Genomic DNA, 25409 nt, shown 5'->3' on the forward strand with positions numbered 1-25409 from the left:
GATGGAAGATCTAAACGGAAAAATTTCAAAAAACATTTAACTTACCTCTGCAAAAGTCTTGAGTATTTTGTCTTTCATTTAACCATCGAAGGAGTTGTTCTCCTTCCCAGAAAAACTTGTGAATCTCCATTTTTTTTGTAGCAAAAAAAAGGGTGAATTGTAATTACATTTAATCATTTCCTCGAACACGACAGCAAGACTGACATGATTACCAATCCCAGCTTTTTATAACAACTTATTTTTAATAATTAAAGAAATCCCATTTTCCAATACCTTTTTAACCCAAAGCACAGTGTAAAATATAACTGAAATATACTTGTGCCTGAGCAAGTCTACAACAGTCAGACACTAATAAGCAGCAATCAGGATAGGAACTGGGTAAGTGAATTAGTTCTGGGTCAGCATGAGAAAGCCCTGTGTTATAAAAAGATGCCATTAACTGTCTATGCTTAGAGAGAGGAAACAAAAATCTCATCTGCTATGTCCCATTCAAAACACTCGTGAACATTTAACTAAAATAATATGATAGACACAAGACAGATCCCCTGGAATGGCCAATAGCAAATCTCAAAGACTGATTCCTCCCCGCACCATGACTAAAATGAGGAACTCAATACCACAGAACACTTTAGAGGCCAAAGATTTAGCAAGATTCAATGAGAAAGCAAGAATTTATAGGAATAAAGAAACGTCAGTGTCATGACCCAGAGCACACTCCCAGCACTAGCAGCTCAGCTGCTTGCACAAGGCCAGCTGGCTGACAGGATGTATGAAGAAAACGCAAAGCAACCCTCAGCAGAGGCTTGTCCTCAAACAGCTCTGCTGGGAGGCCTCACTGAGGGCAACCTCCTTCCCTTGAAGGCTGCTCTTTAGCTGAGGCTCTCACCCTGAGCCTTGCCTGAGCTGTGCCACAGCCATGCACGCTATTGATCCAGACCCTGGCCAACAGACCAACTCACCAGCTTGACCGCAGGCCTGCCCCATCGTTACGGATTTGCCTGGCAATCACTGGTGCTCATCACTTCATCCAGACCTGACCCTGGCCCTGACATACTGTAGCAGTAAAAGTGTAAGAGTTAAACCTCAGCATCGCCACCTCCAACAGGCCCCATTGCTTAGCTTCCTACTTGCCTTGCAGGCACAGCACACCCGTAGCCACACACACACACAACCTGCAGCAACAAAGCACCCCCATCATTCTCAAACTCTGCACCCAGGGCACATTTGAAAAGAGGGATAAATTCTGGCCCTCACTTCCTCTACTCCCTGCCCTGTATTTCCACCAGTGCAGAAGACTGACATATGGTGTAACTGAATTATGTTTACCCAACAAAGTTGAACACAAGTTAACAACCAGTAAAAAGTCTGTGTCATCCAAGTCACAAAACAGAGGAAATTGTATGTTCTTTTAGTGCTCTCCCATTTGTTTTACATAAAAGTATCCTATTGGCTTTAAAATACAAAATCTCCAACAGCACTTTCTCTCCTATACGGTTGCATCATCAACAGATATGAGAGTTAGTTAAAACCCAGAAATCTATAGGAAAAGAGATTTGAGACACCACGTACCATATTCCTTCTGCAGGCAGGACTTTTTTTTTTTTAACAGAAAATTAAAAAAAAAACAAAACATTTTTATTGACTGTACTGTAGATATCTGTACAGAGTGTAAACTTTAATATTTCACCAGATATGTGAACAATTCTGGAGAAAGAATTATCAAGCACCTTCATTTCAACACATTTTTGATATTTACAGTAAGACATTCCTGATTAAGTGTATGAGTAAAATGATTTAAAAGTTATAAAAAGTTATACAAAAACATCTTTAAAATGTTTACATTGCTATTTTTATGATAAATATACAATTAAAGAGGAAGATGCCACAGTTAAGACTGTGGCTCTGTATGAAGCTTAATTGGCTCTCTAGGAAGCTTAACTGTAGTGCCTGAAGAGGGAGTGGGGAAACTGGGGTGTTAATAGCTTACTGCTCAGACCACATTATTGTGAAACGTGTGCTGATAGAAGTAGGCTTGCACGTAAGCTTCCTTCCCAACACAAACTGTAGAAGATAAACTTCACTCTTGGCTTTGTACTGATACTTTGACATTAAGAATATGAATTTTGATTTTGCCTCCTATCTCCAAACTCATTTGTGATGTTGAAAACATGCTACAATTTTGCTTAGACTTTCAACATACCTTTTTGCTGTTACTGAACACTGGCACACAAATGGGGCATCACCACCTTTTGTCTTTTAAGCACCAAGACACAGCTGACCTTTCTGGAAATGAGATTTTTAACTCTCATGTTTCTCATCACCTATGACAAGGCATGATGTGGCTAGCTTAAGAAGAAAGATAGCTATGATGAAGTTCTAAGATCATTCTCAGGCTTATAGAATCAAACATAGAAATATTATTTTTAAACTTCTCAGGAAACAAATATGACTTTCTCTCTTTAAAAAAAACAGACATCTCCAAATGAATCAACATCCATTCTTTGATGAACTATCAGCAATTGAGATCTATGTCTAAAGTTTGTTTAGTGGATTTTAGGAAACTACTCCAGAATCCACATCAGACAGAATTAAAATAAATCTCTCAAAATCAGCAAAAACTTCAAATACATCCACTGAGCAGTGCTGACTATCTATCAAGAATTACATGCTGTGGAAAGGGATCACGAGGTTAGTGAGAACTACCCTTACAGCATGTGGATAAAGTATTTCTGCAACACAAGAATCAAAAATTTAGATTCAAGTTTTGAAAGTGTAAAGACTAGTAGCGGGAATGAATGGAGTTAGGCATTATATCTGTGATATTACTGGGTGTTCCCATCCACATCTATTCATCCTTGGGAACCTCTGGCTGCTTCTCTGCTAAAGATACAGCCCAGTCATGTATGTGATCACACATGTGAAGGGCTAAGCACACCATACCACTGTGCAGATAACTGCTGCATGCTTCGAGGTACAACCCAGTCTCAGAATCCCACCATCCTTTACTCCATTCTATATTCAGTACTTTAATTTTGTCAGGACACACTTCCTCCTAGCCTAGCACAGGTGCAACTAAGGCCTCCATGTTTAAATTTAAAAGCACGAAGGTAGTATTACAGGGAATAAGATACAGTTGGACCCAAGCTGGCTAGCTCTGTCTTGCCTAACTGCTACAACAGTCATTGCCTGTGTGTCTGCATACATGCATTGTTGCCTGCTGTCAGCAGCACGCAGCATTTATCTTTAGGGCCTGATTGTATTTATAGAAGTGAATTGTTTACAGCACATTCCCAGAAAGTGCCTGCCACTGGAAAGCTTGTTTTAATACTCAGTTTCTTTCTATACAATCCACTCCAACTGTGTTGTCAGGGCAGCGGCAAGTACGGCCTCCTGGGGTAGCCAGGCAGAGGTGAGTACAACCACCATTATTCACTGAGCAGTAATTGTGTCCTGAAAGAGAAGAGATGTAAAATGTTGAAGAACAGCAAAAACAAACCCACAAAAAATCCAAAACACGTGTACAGAAAAAGTGTAGATTTTGTGACTGCACTGGAGAAACAAAGTCAGAACGAGACAGAGTGAAACAAAACTATGCTTTGGGGAGATGGAATTCATCATATCCCCTGTGTTAGCTTCAGATATTCCCCTCAAAGAAAGGTCCAGATATAAGGACGGAGCAGGAGAGGCAACATGGAAAAAAATAGTCTGTTTCTGAAATGTACTTCATAAGTTGGCCGAGTGGTCACAGACATTAGAATGAAGAGAGGCTGAGTGAGGAAACGGGAAACGCAACACATGAGGACCAAATCTACAAGGCTACAGGATGTCATTCCTGGAGAGCACCCATTACAAAAACATTGAGGAATGATTCGTGAAAACAAAATAATGTTGAGGGTATGGGGAGGAATGCATTAATGTTGAGGGTAAAACGAAAGAGATCTACAAGCAGTGGATTTTGAGGGCAAAGGTATCAGTCAGAGAAGGAGGAAAAACACTTGAAATCGACCTATGATGAGACAGAAATGATGCCAAGGTTACTAACATTATACGCGTTTAGTTAGTGCACACAGTGTTATTTTGCTATACAGTGCCTATCACTATGGAACTATTAACTTGTTAATAGTTAACCACTAGTTAATAATTAACTAGTCAACCAAGTGATTAATGGTATTAACTAGTACTAATAAAATAACTGGTTTCTTAGTTACGATATTCATACGCATTTTTTAATGCTCTAAGCCATGTATGCGATTAAGTTATATTTTTACTATACATGTTGAGTGATTTGAGTGGAAACTATCTTAAGATTTTTTTTAGGCCTGAAGTTAAAATACCACAACTCCTGTAATTCTAGCCACATCGTAATAATAAAAGAGTGAACTCATCTCCTAACTGTGATTTGATAAGAAGAACATAACTAAACTGTGGTATTGCTTCCTGAAGAACAAATGGTTATTTCAAGGTTATCAACTTCCTCTCTTCCCAGCTTCACAAGGGTTTTTTCAATAAAGTAGCTGAAAAACTTATTCAACAGAACAGAAAGACCAGTCCACCCACTCTACCACCTGCTGTTTTCTGAACATTCTCATTTTAAAATCACCAATCAAGGACGAAAGACCATGATGTTTCTATAGTTCAAAGTTTATGTTCTATAGTTCAAAGTTTTTTTAAAAAAGTAAATAAGCTCTAACTACAAATATAGCATTCAATTTAGATGATGACAAGATAGCAGCTTTTGCCATGTCAGATTTTCATCTTGATCATACACCTGTCCTTCCATAAAGGAAAGAACAGGCCCCTTCTCTCCCTGTTCTGGTTTGATATGGCAACCACAATAACTGCTTCTATAAAGACAACACATACGTATGTGCTTTTTAGTAATTCAAAGACACAAATCTAAGCAATAACTAGATTTAAATAACCATCTATATCAGTTGGAAGCCTTTCAGTGGGAGCTGCTACTAAGCTCATTTACAGGCTAAGGTGTTGCACATCTGGAAAAAAAATGAGGATTACCTCCTGGGCACTGAGCAAAGGCTGTAGTGATTCCATAGAGACGGGAGCGCTTGTGAGGCTGGAAGTTATCATTTTCTATCGAAACCATGCGATCCACTGCTACAACAGCATCCCTGCCACATACAAGAGAAAGTAATGTGTAAGTACAGGGAAAAACAAAACAAATCCAAAAAAAAAAAAAAAAAAGAAAGAAATCTGGAAGTGTTTTTATTTTGACTAATAGGAAGTGATGCGAGAATAAAAAATCCACCAAGACCTCAACTTTCATGGACAACTCAAGTACATCACAGCCCTCACGCTAGGTAGCAAAAGGAGCTTACTATTTATTATTGGAGGTACTTCCAACACAGATGTCCCTCTACAGGAACACATCTGGTAGTAGTTTTGACACATTGCATATTCTGCCCCTCCAAAATGTTCTGTGACATAGACTACATAGATACTACACATAATGATTACGGACAATGTTGTGTTTCAGATGAAGCATTTTATCTGAAAGGAATACAGCTGGTCATAAGTAATTTTTTTTCCTAGAAACAAGAGACAGACGACAGAACTGCAACACAGTTTCTTATGTACCCAGAATAGCATTTCCCAGCTATTAGGTTCTAGCTTAGAAATAATTATGCACATTAATAGCTCTTCTTGCTGCAATTGATGGAATCAGTTGTATACAAGTTTGAAGATAAGCCCACATAACCATTTACCTCAAAAGAAAATACTATGTATTTCCAGAAAAACATCCAGCACGCATATTTTAAATATATAAACTCTAAAGTTTCAATCATTTTTCAATGTTTTAGTTCACTTGCAACAAAGAGTGCCACCAAGACAGTACAAGTGTCTTCTTATTTCTGGTTGAACAGTCAGATAACATTGAGCATAGAAGGCCTCGAGTGACTAATTTCTGCCTCTACAATGCAGCAAGTACAGCCATAAGGAAAACATGTTAACTCCCACTCCTCTCCCGAAAGTGTTCAGTGCTAAAAGCATTTTCTTAGAGGACAAACCAATATGCTGAAGAAAAGAAAACTCGGTTAACTGGCAACATCAATACATCAACTCTGCAGATTCACTCCACCCTGCAACAGCTATTGCCAGGAGAAAAAAAAGAAAAAAAGAAATGTGTGAGGTCACACACGAGAAACGCAGCAAATACTTCAGTTCCTATGAGACAGGAGAACAGAATAAAGCATTCCATAATTTCTTTAGCAGATAACATACCTGCGCCAGTCTGTGTAGTATAAATTCTTCCCATAGCTTGTAACACTAAAAGGATACTGAATTCCTTCAACAATCTTTCGTCGACCAAACTGATTAGGGTTCATGCATTCCAGTTTCTTTGTACCTGCATGTAGTGAAACAATTCAGTTTATTCAAAAACAAGACCAAGAGAGCTCTCAGGGGGGATAAAGGGTAAGCGTAAGCATGCAAGCATAAACAGAATAAAACTTCCTGGAAGTCTTTCAGTCTGCTGCTTAGACAAAGCCCTTCCCATGCCAAATTGCCACACGTGCCAAAGACTGGATGGCAAAGTACTCTAGTGCTAATGTAATTAGCACAGCACCTAACTTACTGGAACACAAACATCCAGTACAGCTATGACTTTGCTCACATGTTGAAACTCTTGGTACAGAAACCAGCATCCTCAGGCTGGGGTAGAAGCTGACAGAAGGTCTCCTCCATTCTGGAGGGATCCTTCAGCCACTAGCCAGGTTCCACCTCCTCTGGAAAGCATTTTTCAAGTTGAGTTTGGTAAACACGTTCCCAAAAAGCTTGATGGGTTGGGCCATGAAGACAATACTGCAGGAGGAACATCCAACTTATTGATGCAAAAAGGGTGTTAAAAGGTCTAGCTCTAAGTCTACTACACACCTCGGAAACAGGCTAGAGAACGTAAACACCCATAGATTTTTCTTAAGTAGTGGGTTTCAAAATTAAGAGAAAAAGGGATAAGAGACTAATCTGAGAACAAAAGAAGGAGAGAGGAAAAAAGAAAGACAGCACAAGGAGAAATATATGAAGGCTGGAGAAAGTCTCTTACAGTGAAAGAGAGAGCTTGATCTTTTTAATTTATCAGTAACTTGAAAGGTGACTTGAAGTATAAAAGGACGTCCACAGGAAGAGATCTCTGGCAGAATCTACAGTGGGAAAGACAGCAGGATAGCCAAAAAGAACAGCTGAAATGAGGATTAAAAGCATGCTTTTTTTTTTTTTTTTAAAAAACAGGTAAGACACTGGCAGGAAACCAGCAATGTGTCAATGACAGAATTTCATCTCTTGATCTCTAAATACAGTATGAATTGCTTTTTCAAGGGTTGCTTCAGTCAAATATAAGCCAGGCTTTACCTTCCAACAGGTTACAGGGCTTAGAACAATAATGCCAAGGTGATGTTCTGTAGATTAGACAGATCAGTGTTCTTTCCTGGTCTTAAACTATTATCTATGAAAACAAAACTTCCCCAAAGGCCTAAATACTATCTAAACATAAAGCCACATGCAAGACACACAGATGTAAACCTGCTGCATCCCTGGAAAATCTTCTGGTCAGAATTAAAGTCTTTCAGCTTACAGTCTCTAATGTGAACTCAACAGTGGTCATATGAACAAGTACAGTGAGATTATTAAAGCCAAAAAGCAAGGTATGAAATCTAAGACTTAGCCCAAAGAGCTATAAGCATTAATTGGCTGGGCATCCTTTCAGGATTGGACAATTATTATACTACTATTATGAAGATAGATTTCAACACCTATTTACCTGCATCTACCCAACACAGCATTGAGGAATAAGGATCAAATGTCAGCCCATTTGGTAATCCCAGATCATCCTTAACGAGTATTCTTCTGTTTGTGCCATCCATGTATGAGGTTTCAATTTTAGGAGCTTCTCTGTTCCAGTCAGTCCAGTACAAGTTTCTTAAGAGGAAGAAAAAGGCAAAAATTAAAACAGTGACTGATCTCAAAGGATTGTTGTAATCAAGGAAAACAGCAAGAACACAGAAATAACACCATCATCCCCAGATTAGTTAAATCCATAGGAAGGACCACACTGCCCTTGGATATGGAAGCAACAAAAGAATAGTGAAGATGTATCAAATGTTATACTTCCATTAAAAACTAAGAAAGACAAGCACACACACAAGGAGAAATGCTTTTTCTATATTGTATAGGTTATGTGCAAGATGCCAGGCAAAGCCACCTCTACTGCAACAGCTCTGTGGACTGGTCAAAACATACATCCCTAACACTCCTCCTCACCAGCCATCACGTCTGCTCAGGTTAAACAGCAGCAGCATTTGGCACGCATTTGTGGAATTCATTCAAAATTACATTTTTCTTGTCAGCATACTAAGCAGTATGCAATGGAAGTGATCAGAGCACACTATGGTCAGAGGAGAACCCCAGAGAAGACCGTAAATTCACTTATACTTTATTATTAATGGTCATTGGTTAGCAGTGTTTTTTTTTTCCTTGAATATACTTTCTGGGTCTGAGAATTTAGAGGGTCCCTCAATGCAAGCACCTTTGTTTTTTTATCCCTAAACCCACCTAACAAAATCTGCTATGAGACAGAAGCCAGATCCCAGAGCCCTACGCTATCAGGGGGTTTCTGCATGGAACAGGTCTCCCCTCAGTCTCATTATGCTTGTGCCTCTTCCCTTCCCTCACACTATGAAGTGCATTTCTTTTTCCTTACTCTGCTGTCACTTGATGCACATGCACAGATGTTTTCATCCCACAATTATGTGACATATAGGAAATGTTTATTTTATGTTACGTGAATGCAAGAAGTCAATGTTATTACTTCTCCATTTAATTTTTGTCACCCAATTTTTTAAGTGCCATATGCATTCTTTCTCACTACAAACATTGTTTGCAAACATCCGGAACGAGGATGCTCTTCCAAAACCTCCCCCTGAGCAATATGCTACATTTGTTCATAAATGAATTGTCATGTAAGAGCATTTCAAATGGCTATTATATCAATTAAGCAAACATTTAGTACAGCTTTGCAGCAATTCATGACTGAAATGAAAGTTTCTTTGCTTCTAAGCTTCTGAGTTTTTTGACTGAATTCTCTTCTCAGTAGCAGCCACGTTACAGAAAGTTGCACCACAAAAATAGCACGCAAGGTCAGACATTAATCAATAGGCATCCAGCATTAGTAGTTTTAATTTTCCCTATGTTTCTTCAAATATTCATGGGTTAAAAAAATGTCAACAGATTAAAGACTACATAAAAGTACATACAGTACCATTTTTACAGACTGAAACCGTAGCCTGAAAACATTTACACTTGTCTACTAATACCTCACTTAGCTATTTCTGTGACTGCTCTCTTTTTAAAATATGAAGTTATCTGCTTCTTCAAATAAAAGCCTTATAGGACCTCTCAAACTGACAGAAGTGAAAATGATGACATAATGAAAATAATGACACTCTACAAGTTTTCAAAGAAGGAACACATGGTTGTCATGATGGAAATTAAAATATCAAATTGATTCATCTAGTACTTTAGTCCAGTAATCTTACAAAAAAAGATATTTTAGATAAAGGCAGCGCTTGTCATCCTGCAAACAATGTACTGAAAGCAAGGTACAAACAAGTATTGGACAAATCTCTCATCAAAATATCATGGTATTACCTAGCAGGCATTTTAGAAGTTTTATTTCAAGCGTACTACTCAGGCACAGGACATGAGTGGGTTGTTCCATTTTTGTTCATTGTTTTAAGGAACTATAGTCCTGTTATTGTCTACAGACAGCCTAATACATGGACACAGAGTATACACTGCTGTTAAATAAATAAATGCATAAATCTATTCTATAAAACCAAGCTTTGCATGTATATTTTGAAAAGGCATCTGTACCCTCTCACAGGATCCACAACAATTGCTCTGGGGTTCACCAGGCCAGTGTCAAAAAGGATGCGACGCTGGCGCCCATCCAGCCTAGCCACTTCTATTCTATCGAGTTGGGAGTCAGTCCAGAAGACGTTGCGACCCAGATGATCTACAGCTATCCCCTCAGGGCTTCCCAAGTCTGCAAGAGAACAGAAAAAATCATGCCTAGACATTATATCTTGTACCAATACACAACATCGGCCTCATAAGCATTCGCAGCTCTTAAAAGAGAAGTTTTCTTTCAGTTTTCTGGCTGTGGTCCAACAAAAGCCACTTCACATCGTTTGGAAGAGGAATATGAATTTTGCCTTATGAAGTTTAAATACACAGAACTTTTATAAACACATAGAGCCCTTGGAGATGTGTCTGATATATAAATAAAAGATCTATCTGTAATCAGAGAAAGACAGCAAACGCAGTGCCAATAAACACAACAAAGATGACTTGCTTATGTTACTACTGGACATGGATTTTTAAGAACGTTGCCCTGAAATGCAACGGATCTGTAAGCGGCTGGGTCACTGCAGTGCCTCATTGGTGCAGGGATGGCAAAATAGCATAACAGCTAGGCAGCAGCTTCCCCAGTTCTTCATTTCTTGCACTCTCTGGGTGTTGATTTACTAGGTTAATACAATAGCTAATGCAGCTAGGTTACACCATGAGAGCTGCACACCCCTCTGATCACTACCAAGGTGCCCAAGTGCTAGCTAGCCGAAACTGCTGTCTAACGTAACAGTCTTGCCAGTCAGCCTCCTTTTCAGGACAGTAGGGTTTCAACACCCTGTGGTGTTTTACAGGTCAGGTTTAACACCTTAGCCCCCTGTGCAGGGGAACAACAAGCTCTATACCAAGACTTGAGGACTGTTAGGAGGGCAAGAAAAGAGTATTTGCATTAGCAAGGCCTAATGAAACAAATGGTTTGACGAAACAAGCAAGACCATTGATAAGCAGTAAACAGAAACATTTTACAACCTAGAGCTCTACACCTTTTAGAGTAGGTTCCTGCCTTCTCAAAGACCTTCCTTCCCACCTCCAGCAAGGTCCCCTTCACTCTTCAAGCGTTGGTGTTTCCTTTCCCATCCTCACACCTTCGAGCTTTGGCTTTTCCTTGGCACTTACACAGGAACAAGTAAAGCAGTTTGACTTGGATTAAAGCAGAGTGAGGGAATTCCCAGCTTGACAGCATTTTCCCCAAACCTCCCCCGGCCCATGTTTCCCTTCTTGTGAGCACCTCCTTTATAAAAGCCATGGATTACACCTGTATTTCAGGCAGGGTTACAGCACAGACAGCCTGAATTGTTAAGACACTCATGCTTCATGTCTTACGTTACACTGGGCTAGAATACAACTTATTCTACCCTCCTTAGCAAGTCAGGATCTAGAACAGATTTTATAACTTTTAATATTGCCCCCTCTTTGGTACTAGCGGATGTTGCACTCCTCTGAGAACTGGATTTTATACAAAGTTTAGCAAATGCAATACATAAAGATAACCAAGCTCAAAGGACTAGAGATAATGATATTAGCTAACTGATGGAATTTAAATCCACTTCTTTGTTTTTGCACAGCAACCCTTTTTGGAACATGTTTTAGAACTGTATGTGCACAGATTTTCTTGGACAGTTAGTTGTTCCAAAAGCAACAGGAAACAACAGATAATGACCTACTGCTTTAGCATTAGTAATTTCTAACTCACATGAAGGATGCACAATAAATATATGGCACTTGGAAGTTTAATTCAGCCACTGCTGAAAAGCTGCCTTACACTCTTCAAGGTTCATTGAAATAGAGTAGGCAGGTTGTGCAGGATGTAGTGAAGCCAAAGACAGGTACAATTCAATTTTATACCGATTTCACTTCCAAAAGAAATAAAGAATTGCATGTGATCACTCCCCAGAATAGGCAGCGGCCCTTCATACCAGCCATCTGTCATAGATTTTTTTCAAATGCAGATCCACACATCATTTGAATGTACAGGAATGAGGGTATGTGGCAAGCTAGCCTTCTGTTAATTCTCAGGTTTATTTGCTGATAGCCATTAAACAAACAGATCGCAACACAAACTGCCTTTCTGGAGAAAAGGCATTTGGTCCAGAACACCAGACAGAGATACAACTTTGCTGTGAATAACAGTTGCACGGCAGACTAAACAGCATCTACTCTCTCATCAGAGTGGATTAAACTTAACCTGAACACATCATTTTGGATGTATGTTCATTGCTGAAAAGCTGGAAAAGATTAATTAAGATATAGTCTTTCAAGAGGCACAAATGTGTTCCTGCTACATTGTCATCAGGCCTGATACAGTCACAGGCTCTACCCCTGGGAAACAGACAGACTTAGACACATACAGCTGATATAATTTAGGCAATTACTACAAAGAGGGAAGCTCTACTTCCTGACCTGCCTACACAGCTGCAGAGCTCAGAAAGCCTCCAAAGGCTATACAGCTGCAGGAATAGATGAGAACTAGATGGAGCATCACAATAAAACATGCTTCTGCAAAGCAACTCAACTTGGATCGCAAGAACTTAAAAAATAATAATAAAAAAAGTGCATTCCACAAAAATACACATGAACAGAAGAATGCAGCAAGCAGCTGTAGCTCTCCTGAGGAAAAAGACAAATATCAAAACAAAACAAAAAAATAGTTTATGACAAGACTCTCATGAGTTTTCTGAGAGTGAGGCATTTTTCCCATTTCCTGAAATTTTAAAATTTCAGTTTTGGACAGCATAGAGATACTCAAATACTGAATATTCAGCCTTATATTGTTCTGATTCCTTATCAAACCAGTCAACATTTCACACAGAAAGTAAAGAGCAGCAGTGCTCAACATCTCTTCAGGAATGCCACACACATCCTATGGGGACAACAGGAATCACGAGATGTCTTTACACACACAATACTTTTTGTACCAGATCAAGAAAAAGAAGTTTCCACATGGCATCATTACATTGTAAGCACCTTGAATTACTTAAAATAATAAAATTGAGTTGAAAGTCTTCACTAATCTTCCTAAAATACTGTACACACTGTAAGACTTTTAATGCATGCACACACTCTAGCATTAGAGAGACCAATTTAAATCTATACAAAATCTTTAGCAGTAGCAATTTCCCTCCCTTTTAAAAAGTGCAGAATCTGAGGAAATACTTGAATAGTGGAATTTGGAAATCCTTGCCCCACTGAATCTGTATTTATACAAGCACATGCTTGCACTACGGGTCAGAATCCCTTTTAGATTGAATGTGTTAGGATGAAAAATAAGTCCTACAAATACCTCAGCCATCAAGTTGTACAGAAATACCATAGTTGCTACTGCGGTTAGAGATGGCTTTAAGACCTCCCTTATCCCTTCCCAGGACAATGGCAAGATCCCGGCTGCTCCCCCCTCTCCACTGCCCCTGAGGGCCTGAATGGAGCCCCAGCGAACTGGCTATTCTGAAGCACATACTCCAGGTAGAGATACTTAAACAGATAAAGAAAACCAAAGCAAGATTATTGTAAAGTTTTAAAACTGGTTGATCATTTTGCTAAGTCATTTTCCTAAATTTTAGTGACAACAGTTGAAAAGGATCAAAAGCAAGGGCCACCTGCTCCAGTGACTTGACTTCACAGGTGTTCTACAATCCTGAGGATACGCGCATGCAAAAAGTGCCGCTAGCTATTTTTGCTTTTTTTTTTTTTTTTTTGGGGGGGGGGGGGGGGGGGGTGGGAGGGGGTGGGTTCCCTAAACCTGTCCTTTCCCTTAACCTTTTTTTTTTTTTTTTTTAAGAAAAGTTTTCATATTGTAGATGGGCAGGCTTACACTTACTCTTCTAATGAAAACAAACACAAACTGCATTGAGCAACAGAGACCTGGGGGAAAAAATAGAAGAACAGGACATAATGTTTAAAAGCACCAACCCCACATTACCCTCTAGCCCAATTCTTGAAGCCTCAAGCAGCTCCAAGGGTGAGAACTGAATGAGACTAGTTTTACTCGTTCTTACTTTACAACTTAACTGGGAGACAAGGAAATTCGCAGCTGAAACAGTTTCTAGCCACCTTTCAGCTGTTCAATCCCCAAGCCCATGAACAGAGAGCAGGGGTTTTCCTCTTCAGCCTCCCTGCTCACCTGTTATTCCCCAGCACAACAGACAACTGACAGGCAGAGTGAAGGAGAGAAAATGCCTAAAGAAAACCAAATCTCAGCCAGTCAAAAGATTACCTACCTTGCTTGCCAGAACAAAATCAGTGACACCCACAGATAGTATTCAATGTGAGCATACCAAAATATGAGATCTTTCTGCAACTCTTCAGTCAGCTTTAGTTTTGATTGTGTCCATTAGTCATTCAACAGAAAGCTGACAATCCATCATCCCCCATTTCAAATCACAAATGCATTAAACAACAGGGATTGGCCCCAGCACATGCCCTAGGTTTTAATGATAACCCAGTTCCATCATAAGCACCAGCCATTTACTGCTACCCTTGTTACTATCTTTTACTCATTCAATAAGAAGTTCTCAGTCCAGCAGAGAACCATCCCTCAGTTCCCCCAGCAAGCCTATTCTTTGCAAAGAACTTCACAAAGGATTTTGAAAATCCAGCTACATTATACTCACTGAATCACCTTTATTTGCACAACCACTGACTGTTGAAAAGCTTTCATAGATATATAAGGCATGACTACCCTGTGTTAAAACCAGCAAAACCCTAAATCAACTGTTAACATCATGTTTATTTATGCTTTTTCCTTCTTCATATATTTACATCTTATAGGCATTGCATCATTGTAAGCATGAATAATGTCTCTATTTACAGCAATCTGAGCTTAGTCTACCCATATGTTCCAGCCTGCTCTTCTGCACTTCTGGACTTAAAATTAGTTTATATAAAGAGATCAGATTTCTCACTTATCTCAGTAGTGGAAAGGCAATGAAGTGCTACTGCACAGGAAATTGATTTTTTTTTTTCATTTTACATTAACCAGGCTTTGTGGTTATTGTTTATCAAAATAGCACTCACTTGTGATGCTACAGCTCAGGCAACAACTGGGAATTATAGATTATTAAACTCGTGTCTCTGATACCATTACTAGCAGGTAGCAAGACAAAGAACTTAGTCCTGTTACCTGTTTTGATGATGGTTGTTGGCTCCCCACCATGCAGGCTAGCTCTGCTGATCGAAGGGCCACTGATGTCTGTCCAATAAACCATCTTGTCCATGCAATCATAAGCAACTCCAATAATAACTTTGTCCTGTTGTTCAACAAGCAAATTAGGTCAGCTTATGCTAAACAAAACAAATGACAACGACGACAACAAAAGTATTTGCCAGCAGGTCAAAGTCTCAAGCCTGAAAAAACAAAATTCTTGGGAAGAGGTGAGAGATGGAGAAGACAGGCAGAAAAAAGGACAGTATGGGTAGTCATCATAGCGTAGCTTAGAATAATACTTTTAGTTGCAAGTTCCTTCTAACTAGCAGTCACCATTCACTGTTCTCTTACTCCAATGAAGCACTGTAGATATTAATACTGACCTGTTGGTCTTACTTCTATAATTTCTTCTGCATATCCATTTAAAGAAAATTCATGATAATATCTTACTTTGTTATTCCTCATCTGCTTTTTTCCCCTCTCATCCTTTCCCATCAAGGACAGAACAATGACTATCAAATCTGACTGCTGTTCCGTATATTCATTAATCCATGCACAATGGCTGCATTTTAGCACTTACTTACATAGCATTAATTGACATAAAGTTATAGCAAAGTGAGTTCTTAAAATAAAAAATAGTTGAATGAAATATAAATCAATCATTCTGTTGGAATAAATATGCTCAAGGACAAGGAAGCAATTTTCTGGGCAAGAAAAGATAGGGCTGAAGTTTGAGTTCAGAGTGGAAACTCTTTTCTCCAAACAAATGGATGGCATTTTCTGGGTAAAACACTAATTTTGTATGGATTTCTGAGTCAATTTCTTTTTTATTTGTAACTTAAGATTCTCATTCATTGGATGGAAAATGAAAAGGATCAGCAACTTCTTACAAAGATGGTCCAAGAACACGCATTAGAACAGAGATGGACTTATTTTTGAGCCTACATTATTGCTGTAGGGTACTAAACAGTCTAAATGTCTACACACTGTCGCTTCCCAAATACACAACACTGAGATAGCACAAAACAAAGACAATACTGCGTGCAGAAATCGAGAGTTTAACTGAAGTTTTAATGAAGAGTTGTATCTTGTCTTTTGGAAGCTCTTTCCTGATGATGATTCTAATTACTCCATTTAAGCTAGACCCAGTAAGTAACGAGACTAGCTGACAAGGATTCAGAATTGTTTCTCTGTATCAGCTTAACTACCCACAGTATTTTCTTTAAAGCATTGCTGCAACAGTGCTTTGGACAAGAGACAAAAGCTTGATTTTGCCGTTACATCACAGCACAGTTTGTGGTACTGTGTACTTAACTGAATCTGGGTAATTTAGTCAGTATCTCATCTATTAGGCCAGCATGCTACCTGGTGTTGTTATCTTTTATAAATACACTAATACTAGAATGAAAACAGAAATCCCAAGCTTCAGGCAAAATAAATGAATGTGATGAAATAGAAAGTGGAAAGAGTTTGTGTATCTTTTCCATCACCTGTGACATGCTTCTCAGCATCAGGGATTCATTTTCAAGGAAAAATGATTCTCAAGATGGTAGTAGGAAGTGTGGGAAAAGGATTTACCACCCACTGGGGCTGCACATGGAAAAGGAAACAAGAAAAAAAATCTATATATCTGTAGCCAAGAATGCTGAGAACTGACTGAGAACATGAAGAGATTAAGACTTATGACAAAATTTTGAGGGCGTAAGAGGAAAACTCCATATACTGCTTTTGTAGATCTCCTGCATTTTTATACCACAGCCAGAAATGAATAGAAAGCCAATGAAAGTATAAGGGTAGGAGTGTTTATATCATGAGCTGTTGGAAACACATAAGATCACAAATATTAGATTTTTATCTTATGATCTATTCTTTAAAGACAAATATTTTTTTCTATAGCTCGGTTTTTCTGAGTAGTCAGGTCAAGAATTTTCAGTGACAAAGTGACAGGTTACTGAAATTCTAATGAAGAATAAAAATTGAATTTGGAACTTCAATTATCAAATGACATAAAAGACAAACATTCACTTTGATCTTTGCTGCAGCTTTTCCAAGACACGTGGAATTTTATAGTAGGTTACTTACTGGAATATGCAAGAGTGCTTTTGCACCGTTTTTCTTCATATTGTTTCCCTCTAGTGGAACATGCTCAATTTTCCCACTTTGGGCAAAGAGCAAGTGTGTTCCTGGAGGCAGAGGTATCGTGTCTGGTCGAACAGAGGGCCCAATAGCAACAGGAGGAGCAGCTGTGCTCAGACCTTGTTCATAAAGAAAGAAACAGATGGAAAAAAATGAGCTTGTACGGCATAACAAGGCCTCTTGTTATTTGCAGATACAATTACAGCCAGGCTTCTTAGAAGGAAACAGCCCTATAAGTAGACACTAATAACTATAATCTGATGCGGAGAGCTTCTCATTTTTTTCCCTTGGCTGACTGAGAAGGAGCAATTGACAAAAAAGGTCATTTCATGTTCAACTCTGTAATTGCTTGTTCCATCAAATGTTCAAAATCTTATTTTGCAGTTCAAGTGAGGAAGACATAAGAAGGAACATCTTTCATTTCCTGAAACAACAACCAGTTACCACACATTCAAAGCTGCCACAGCTCCCTGAGGGCAGAAACTATATAGAGGCCTCTCACAGTTTCAAGGCACAAAAGAAATCAGAAAACCATCTTCTTAATCAGAGGCACACCACAGTTGTCCAGATGCCCTGGCTGAAGGAAAAGCATACGCTAGAGTTGTCAAAGGGCCTGGGACAACAGAAATCTGCACTGCTCCAAGTCAGTGCTATATGTCAGGGGCCCCGTATTTGGAGACAGTGCACTTCAGCAGAGAGACACACAAAAGACAAGTGCTTCAGCCACTTACATGGTGGTTGAACTCCTGGGCCACTTCTGGTGCCATCAATCTCATTTCCATCCCTATCCACACACCAGCAATAACCAGTGTTGGAATGGCACTGAGTGGGCAGGTAATTGCCATGCTCATCACACTGAGGAACGAACTGAGCCACTCTCATCTCTCTTCGGAAGAAGGCGCCTCCGCTTGCAAGAGCTACTTCTTGCTCATGCTGACATCTGGTCTTTTCCACTCCTGTGAAAAAAAAACAGACTGGTGAATATTTCTGTTTTAACTAATAACTCTGTTAAACTAACAGTTACTATGCATTGACGACTTAAAACACGAGTATTCTCACCACTGGAGGAACATTATTACAAACTTTAAAGGCATATACCTTCAGCGCACCTTCAGAAAGTCTGTCCTACGTAAATTTAACACGTTTGCCTTAACTTCACATCATTTCAAATATCTTTCACTGGGTAATATAAAACAGAACAAGGAGCTCCCCTGCAGCTTCCTACATCGAAAGGTCACAGACAATGTTTTCCAGCTTCTGTTTTTCTCCTAGAAGCACATTAGCAAGAACATTCTGTCCGACTTGGGACCCCCCAAAGTCTACTTATTTGGCAAATACCCATGGGCCTTAAAATATGAGTAATTAGCCAGACCATACAGTGGGTGAAGTATTTTTTTTTGTAATGCTAGAAGTTGAGTTTCCCTTCAGAGGCATAAGACAAAATCAGGACACAAGGCAGATGCTGAGTTCTCTATGGAGCCTAGGAAGCAAGTCAACTCTTTGCTCTGATACATAATAGCTTTTTAAAGCTCTGGCATCACGTTTGAGCCCTCATTTGATATTTTAGACCTACAAGAGGAATTGCAGGAACAGTTTGCCCGGTGCCTGGTAAAGCATGGAAGTGAGGCTATACTGAAAACAAGAATACTACTATGCATACAGATAAACATGTGATACACAGTGGCCACACCAAATGCTTATGTATTGCTACAGAGGTTACAGAAGAAGACTAACTTTCCAGTTTATCAGGAGATAAAGGGATTCATTTCTTTTGTTTTCAAGTTTACAAAGCAGTCTGGACTGAATAATAAATCTCTCTGTCGTGCAATAGGGAATGTCATCTAGATCAACACATCCTTTCAGATATGAAAGAGCATAGTGAAATTAAGAGAATGCCATAAAAATAACATTCTTCCTTCTCTGCACAAAGAAATCTGGGTCACTTTTACCTTACACTTGAGACTCATAAAGGAGTCCTGTACAATGGGAAAGACTTCTAATTCCAGGGAGTATCTTCCTCCTTCTGAGGAGCTGTCTACAGACAGCTAGAAATACTTACCACAGTCTGTCTGATGAAGAGGTTGAATATTACACTTCCTTGTTTTTACATTGCCTGGTGGACAGCCTAGACCCAGCCCAGATAAGCTAGAATCTAATCCCATGTGCCTACAGACTATCATGGTGTAACAGTCACACAGATATCAAAAAATAAAGGGGGGGGGGGGATTTTTTTATTATTATTATTTAAACCAGTTATGCAAGCAAAAGCTTTGGAGAAGTTTCATGCACCTGGACACAATTAAAGCAATACAAATGTCTGGAGAACAGCTCAGTCCAAGCAAATAAAATATTTGGCCTCAGCTTTAGTGTGGGTGGTGAAGGGCCTTGAGTCAACCTACAAAGTCAAACACTGAAGGAAAAACTCCATTATCTCAAATTTTGTTTATAGTACTCAAAATACCATGCAGGTAAAAGAAATGTTGATTCCAGTAGGATAGTTTTATCACTTTTTTTTTTTTAATCTAGTTACACGCATCTTCATGAGAGAAAGCAGGGGGAATACAGGGTATTGGTAAACTGACCCTCCCTGCTTCTGTTCTGCAATGCATTCGTGCCATCCTTTGAGACACTATTAGCTCCTCCTCAGTGGGATACAAAAGCTAATGTAGAAGCTGGTCAGTTTTCCTTCCTGTCCCAAACTCCCAGAATTAGAGAAACTCAAACATATTAATCTAGTCTGTTAATTTTTAAAAAATAATAATTTTATGAAAAGGAGTTAACAAATATAAAGTATACAAAGGAGCGTACGTACCCCCAGCTTGGACCCAACTGTTACACATAAAATATACTGGAGTTATTGGAAACATGAAATACCAATGCCTGCTCAAATTTCAAAAACAATGCTCACATTTAAATCTACAGAATTTATACAGGAATACTTAAGGAAGCTTTGAAGAGTGCTCATATTGGAATGATCAAAACCAATCTCACAAACGCCTTGGTTATGCAATTAGCCCCACCAAAGGGAAGAGATTAGTCAACCAAATTAGTTTCCAAAATCAGAATCTTGTTTCTAGAAGGCAGAGTATATGATTTCAGAGTATATGATTTATTCTTTCTAAAGATCCAGACGTGCCAGCTGGTTGGGATAATCTACTCATAGTGCTTACATAGTCATACATTTTACTCAGAGTGCTTAAGAAAATAAAAGATGGCTTAATTTTGCAAGCTTTAAATTGTGTTAATTAACTGTCTGAAATGAGGCTAGCTATAACGCAGCCTGAAAGATGAGATTCACACAGTAAATAAAGCTTTGGTGATCTAACAATACAAGTTAGACAAAACATATAGCAAGAATTGGCACATATTTAGGTCATACAAAGGCTACTTTGTAAGCCAGCTTTCAAACACAGACAGGGCTTGTAAGTTTCCTTTCCTTCAGTGCACCAGCCTAAATGAGAAGGTTCCTTAGAGCTCCCACTTTAATACCCGTACAGTAATATTTCATCTAGTTAAGACTCTTCAGTGATACAGGACAATTAACACTAGAAGAGTTCTCTGGTCTCTTGACTCTTACGTGAGGAAAATTTCCATTAACTACACCAAGAACTAAGAGCAAATAATGCTTAACTGCTGTAACCTGTGCCATTACATCTACTACCATACTTGTTTGTAGCAACTGGAAAATGAAGCATGCTTTTTTCAAGGTTCCGCGACCTCCTCACTAGGTAAACTGAGCTCACTAAAATCAACAAGTGGATTCACAGTCAAATGGAAAGTTACTCTTCGTGGGAGATACTGTGTACACCATCCTCTAAAGACAGAGACTTGTCTTGGAAAATGACAACCCAGGAAAGCTGACAGCAGATAAGCAGCTCAGTGTGAACACCAAGCTAAGTCCTGTTGGGATTGTGAGGGGGTATCAATAAGAATTCAGCAGATACACAGGGAACACCATGCGGGTATAGAGAAGCAAAGTTATTACTCTACATGGGATTAATAACGTGATTCAAGGAATAGTGGGTCCAACTCTGGTACCCAGAGTTCAAAAGGATAGTGAAAAATTGAAGCAGCATACAGAGGGGAGCTCTGAGGAGAGAGGCTGTAGTAAGAATGTAGTGAGAACAGAGTAGAAAGGCTGCTGAAGAAGTGATGCTCCATGGACCACAGCACACAGAAGTCAGACTAGATACATGAAAGGGTGCATCCTGAACTCAAGCTAAATGAATACCCTTTCTCAGAAAAATAAAATTGCAATTTAATGTTCTCGGCATTTTTTTCCAGTTGTTTTATCAACTACCACTAGCAACACAGAATTTAAAAGTCACTGAAGAATACCACAGAACTTGAAAAAATGAACTGGAAATAGCACAGATACTGAAAGTGGACCAGATGAAAAACATACACCTACACTTTACCAACATAAGCCAAAAAAAAAAATGCATATGCAAATATTCAAAGTCTCTTTTGGTTATAAAGGAAAGATCTTGTGGCGGCACTGCAGAAGATAATTTATGGACTTTTTCAAAAAAGATGGAGGCCGAGAAAACAGCATGAGAAACAGGGATGTATGGGTCTTCTTCTCTTCCACTTTGTAGGAGGGATTACAGTCTGGTATACTATATTAAATTCAATTCACATTCAGAAAATTTTCAAGATCTGATATAACCACTCAAACAGGTTTTCATTCACAACCTAAAGACAGAAAAGTGATTTAAAACTGTGACCAGTATGCAACCAAAGAGTACTTGTTTATTTCTTATGTGGATCACTTTATTCCCCACATATCACAAAGAGTTATGCTGGCACTTTTAACTGCTGTTCTCAGACATTGCCAGAAAAGGAAGAGGAAAAACAAAACAACACGCTTCCCTTTGTCCATTCACTTTGCATTGCAATCCTTCACTTCCAGTGCTGCCCTGTAAGTGCATTTCTCGCGTGAAACAGATGGTATGCAGTGGACCACTGAATGGCTCTTAATGGTCAGACCCCCCGTCCAATAATCTAGACTTGTGTCTGTTTAGTAAACAGTGTCTGGGGTCTGCAGGGGTAGAAACACTCAGACATCTGGTTTTTGAAATGGAAAAATGAAGCGTGAGGAAATAATGAAGTGCAGACATTCTTAATAGCTGTGAGCAGTGGGGCATTCCAGCATCGTTAACTCTTTCATTAACCTGCTGGTTTACTCCTACCACATCCACTCACGTACAACTCAAATCCATCTCACTTGTTAAGCCTGCTTGCTACAAGAGTTGCTGTTCCAGTGGTAAGATTCAACTGCATGCTCCACGAAATAATGAAGACACCACACAAGCAAGCAATTGTGCACGTTGTTCAGAAAAGGACAGGAAAAAGAACAGAGCCTTTGGACGAATGAAACTTTCCATGCTGTTAACAACCAGGAAAGACTTCAGTGACTTGACTGAGGCTAACGAGATCAAAACCTTAGTGGGTAAAAAGGGAAGAAAGGCTCTCTAATAACATCTGAATACAATGGACTCTCTTCTGCAATCTCCATCCTGAAGCAACTTACTTTACAAATTGGGTGCTAAAGTAAACTAAGCTGCTTTTTGCTAGGCTTCAGAAAGTATTTTGATTCTAACTACTGGTAGTGATTAGCAGCCAGATATATCCATTTTAAAAGCACTAAAGCTTTAGCAATAAGTGACATCCCAGGGGCAGCTATTGTTCTATTAACTTTCAAAGAAGGGAGGAGTAGCTAACTTTGTTATCAACACTCCCATTGCTGCAGGCCAGCAAGGCAACACAGATGCTCCGCCCCTTAGTCAGGGTTCAGCAAAAGTGAGACTTCTTATCTATAAAGTTGGGGGGAGGGTGGGTTTGGTGTTTTTTTTTGTTTGTTTGTTTGTGTTTTTTTTTCGTTGGTTGTTTTTTTTTTTTTTTTTAACTCCTGGTTAAAGAATTTCGTGAGCAGAACCAATTGATGCAAGTGTTTCTAAAGCACGTCTTCTACTGGTAGTACAAAACCACATAAAAAAAACAAAAACGAACAAAAACCATATTAACCAATTAACAAAACCTGGCCGATCCCCACCCACTAGAACAGTAGACACAACTAAACTCTCCAAAACACTTTTTTGTTACCATTAAAGCCCTGACTTTGAGACATCCCCATTCAAGCTACATTTGTGTTGAGTGTGGAAAAATCACGAAGCATCCAGGATAAGTAGTAATAACAATATTAAGTTACTACAAAATACTAGTCTGTACTTAGCAGTTTAGTAGACACACTGTGAAAAGGTGTTTTTCCCAAAACAAACAAAAAAAACAACAACTCAAGTATGCTATCATATACACTCAGAAGAAATTAAATATGCCTCGGTAATAGAGCTAATTGGTTAAATTCAAGTAACAGCCTAACGAATCATAGAATCACAGAATGGTTTGGGTTGGAACGGACATTAAAGACCATCTAATTCCATCCACCCTGCCAGGGACAGGGACACCTCCCACCAGATCAGGTTGCCCAAAGCCCCATCCAGCCTGGCCTTGAGCACTTCCAGGGATGGCGCATCCACAGCTTCCCTGGGCAGCTTGTTCCAGGGCCTCACCACCCAAAATCACCGGCCTGAGCTACAAAGGGGAATGTGCCAGACATGAACGCAGTATTTCTGCCTCTGCAGTTGTTCTTGGAAAACTGGAAGCTCTAAGGTTTGATTTTGCTTCGAGCTACTCACATCAAGTTTCTTCTCTAGGAGTAAAAATCCTGCTTTTATCAGCAGGTTCGTTGCTAAATATTTTAACACAGGTCAGAAACACTGAGTAGTTCTACATTCACCTGGCACTAAAAGAAAAATATGCATGGACATTCATGCATGAAAAGTACGTTGAAAATAATACTGGAAGACTCACATACAGTTGCAAAAGCTTGAGCTTCAGAACTGAACACTGCAAAAGCTCCTACAATTTACCTATGATAGGGAAGTCTACAGACATTGGTTTGACATAGTACGTGCTGTTGAGTGCACGATGAAGCCATGCAAATATGATCTAAAACCAGAAATCACCTTGTGATTTTTTATGCCTCTCCTATATAAGTTACCCTTTGCCTTTTTGTTTTGAGGTATTAGCATCGTACCATGCAAAAACGTCAGAACTTCAAATTAGGGAAGACAGTAGCAAAAGGAAAAAATTAAGTTTCAGCAACACATCAGACAGTGATATTGTGTCATGCAGACAAGCACTTTTAAGGGAGCACATCAATCATTTAAAAAAAAAACAACTTTGAATCATCAAATACTTTGGACATTAAGACACAGTGCAGAAGCTGGTTTATAAAGACAGCTTCTCCTTCCTCAGTCATACTGCTTTTTGTTTCTTTTCCCTTTGGCTATGTGCCCTTTTTACTCTTGGCTGCACATTTTGACTTTTAGTCTATGGAGAGGTGCAGGGTGGTCTGTAGCCCAACAGCAAGAATCTCAGAAGCAGGGGAAGTGAGTTCAAATGTACTCAGATGGTAGGTTTTACGTATTTCCTGGATGAAAGCATTCAAGGTTGTGCAAAACACAAGTGCTATTACCTAGGTTTGTCATGCTTTTGAATTAAAGTAACTCTAACAATGCTACTTTGTGCCTTATGGTTCCTTACTAAATATATATATTTTAGCATGCCTACAAGATCAGGAGTTATATACTTCGAGACCCAAACCACAATGCAAGAACAGAAGTGTGGAAGGATAAAGAACTTTCTGCTAAATAGAGAACAAACTGGGTAAGTACAGAAACATCTAAGAGAGCTAGAAACTGGAGTTAGTCTTTCTGGATTCTCACTGGCTATACTTGGAATGTAGGTATCTAGATCTCAGTGAATTGCAGATACATTCATCTCATCCTTCACTTTTCTCCTGTAATGCTGCATTTAGTTTACATTACCAACAGTTCCATGTTTTACGATACATGACTACTGCATATGCAAAACAAAATCAATCTGTTGTCAAACCATCACATAAGGCAACTTCTAAAGATAGCATCATCTTTGGGCTGAGAACTGCTTGGGCTAGACAAACAAAACCTAAAACAGGATACTGAGCAGGAAAAGTGATAATAGTCAAGATACAGACTTTGGCACAAACCTGATGCAATTCAGAACCTGAGGGACTTGAGAAAGAACAAAGTCCCCGGTGAGACAATTTGTTCTATAGAGAAGTCAAACTATCATACAACCTCCAGTTTTCCAATTATATTCCCGGTCC

The 25409-nt window shown here is 39.1% G+C and overlaps 1 protein-coding gene across 2 annotated transcripts in view; it reads right to left on the bottom strand.

The window, feature by feature from the left end:
- Positions 1–1656: 1656 nt before the first annotated feature.
- NID1 (nidogen 1) overlaps positions 1657–25409 on the bottom strand; it is a 43471-nt gene continuing 19718 nt past the window's right edge. For both annotated transcript variants that reach the window (XM_040551862.1, XM_040551861.1), the window contains 8 exons: positions 17929–18153; positions 17144–17316; positions 15038–15164; positions 9886–10057; positions 7775–7932; positions 6241–6364; positions 5017–5129; positions 1657–3450 (listed from right to left, as the gene is read on the bottom strand). In XM_040551862.1, coding sequence (XP_040407796.1) covers positions 3329–3450; positions 5017–5129; positions 6241–6364; positions 7775–7932; positions 9886–10057; positions 15038–15164; positions 17144–17316; positions 17929–18153 — 1214 coding nt within the window. In that variant the 3' untranslated portion in view covers positions 1657–3328. The remainder of the gene's footprint in view (positions 3451–5016; positions 5130–6240; positions 6365–7774; positions 7933–9885; positions 10058–15037; positions 15165–17143; positions 17317–17928; positions 18154–25409) is intronic.

The sequence above is a fragment of the Cygnus olor genome, chromosome 3 (genome assembly GCF_009769625.2).
Source record: "Cygnus olor isolate bCygOlo1 chromosome 3, bCygOlo1.pri.v2, whole genome shotgun sequence".
Taxonomy (NCBI): domain Eukaryota; kingdom Metazoa; phylum Chordata; class Aves; order Anseriformes; family Anatidae; genus Cygnus; species Cygnus olor.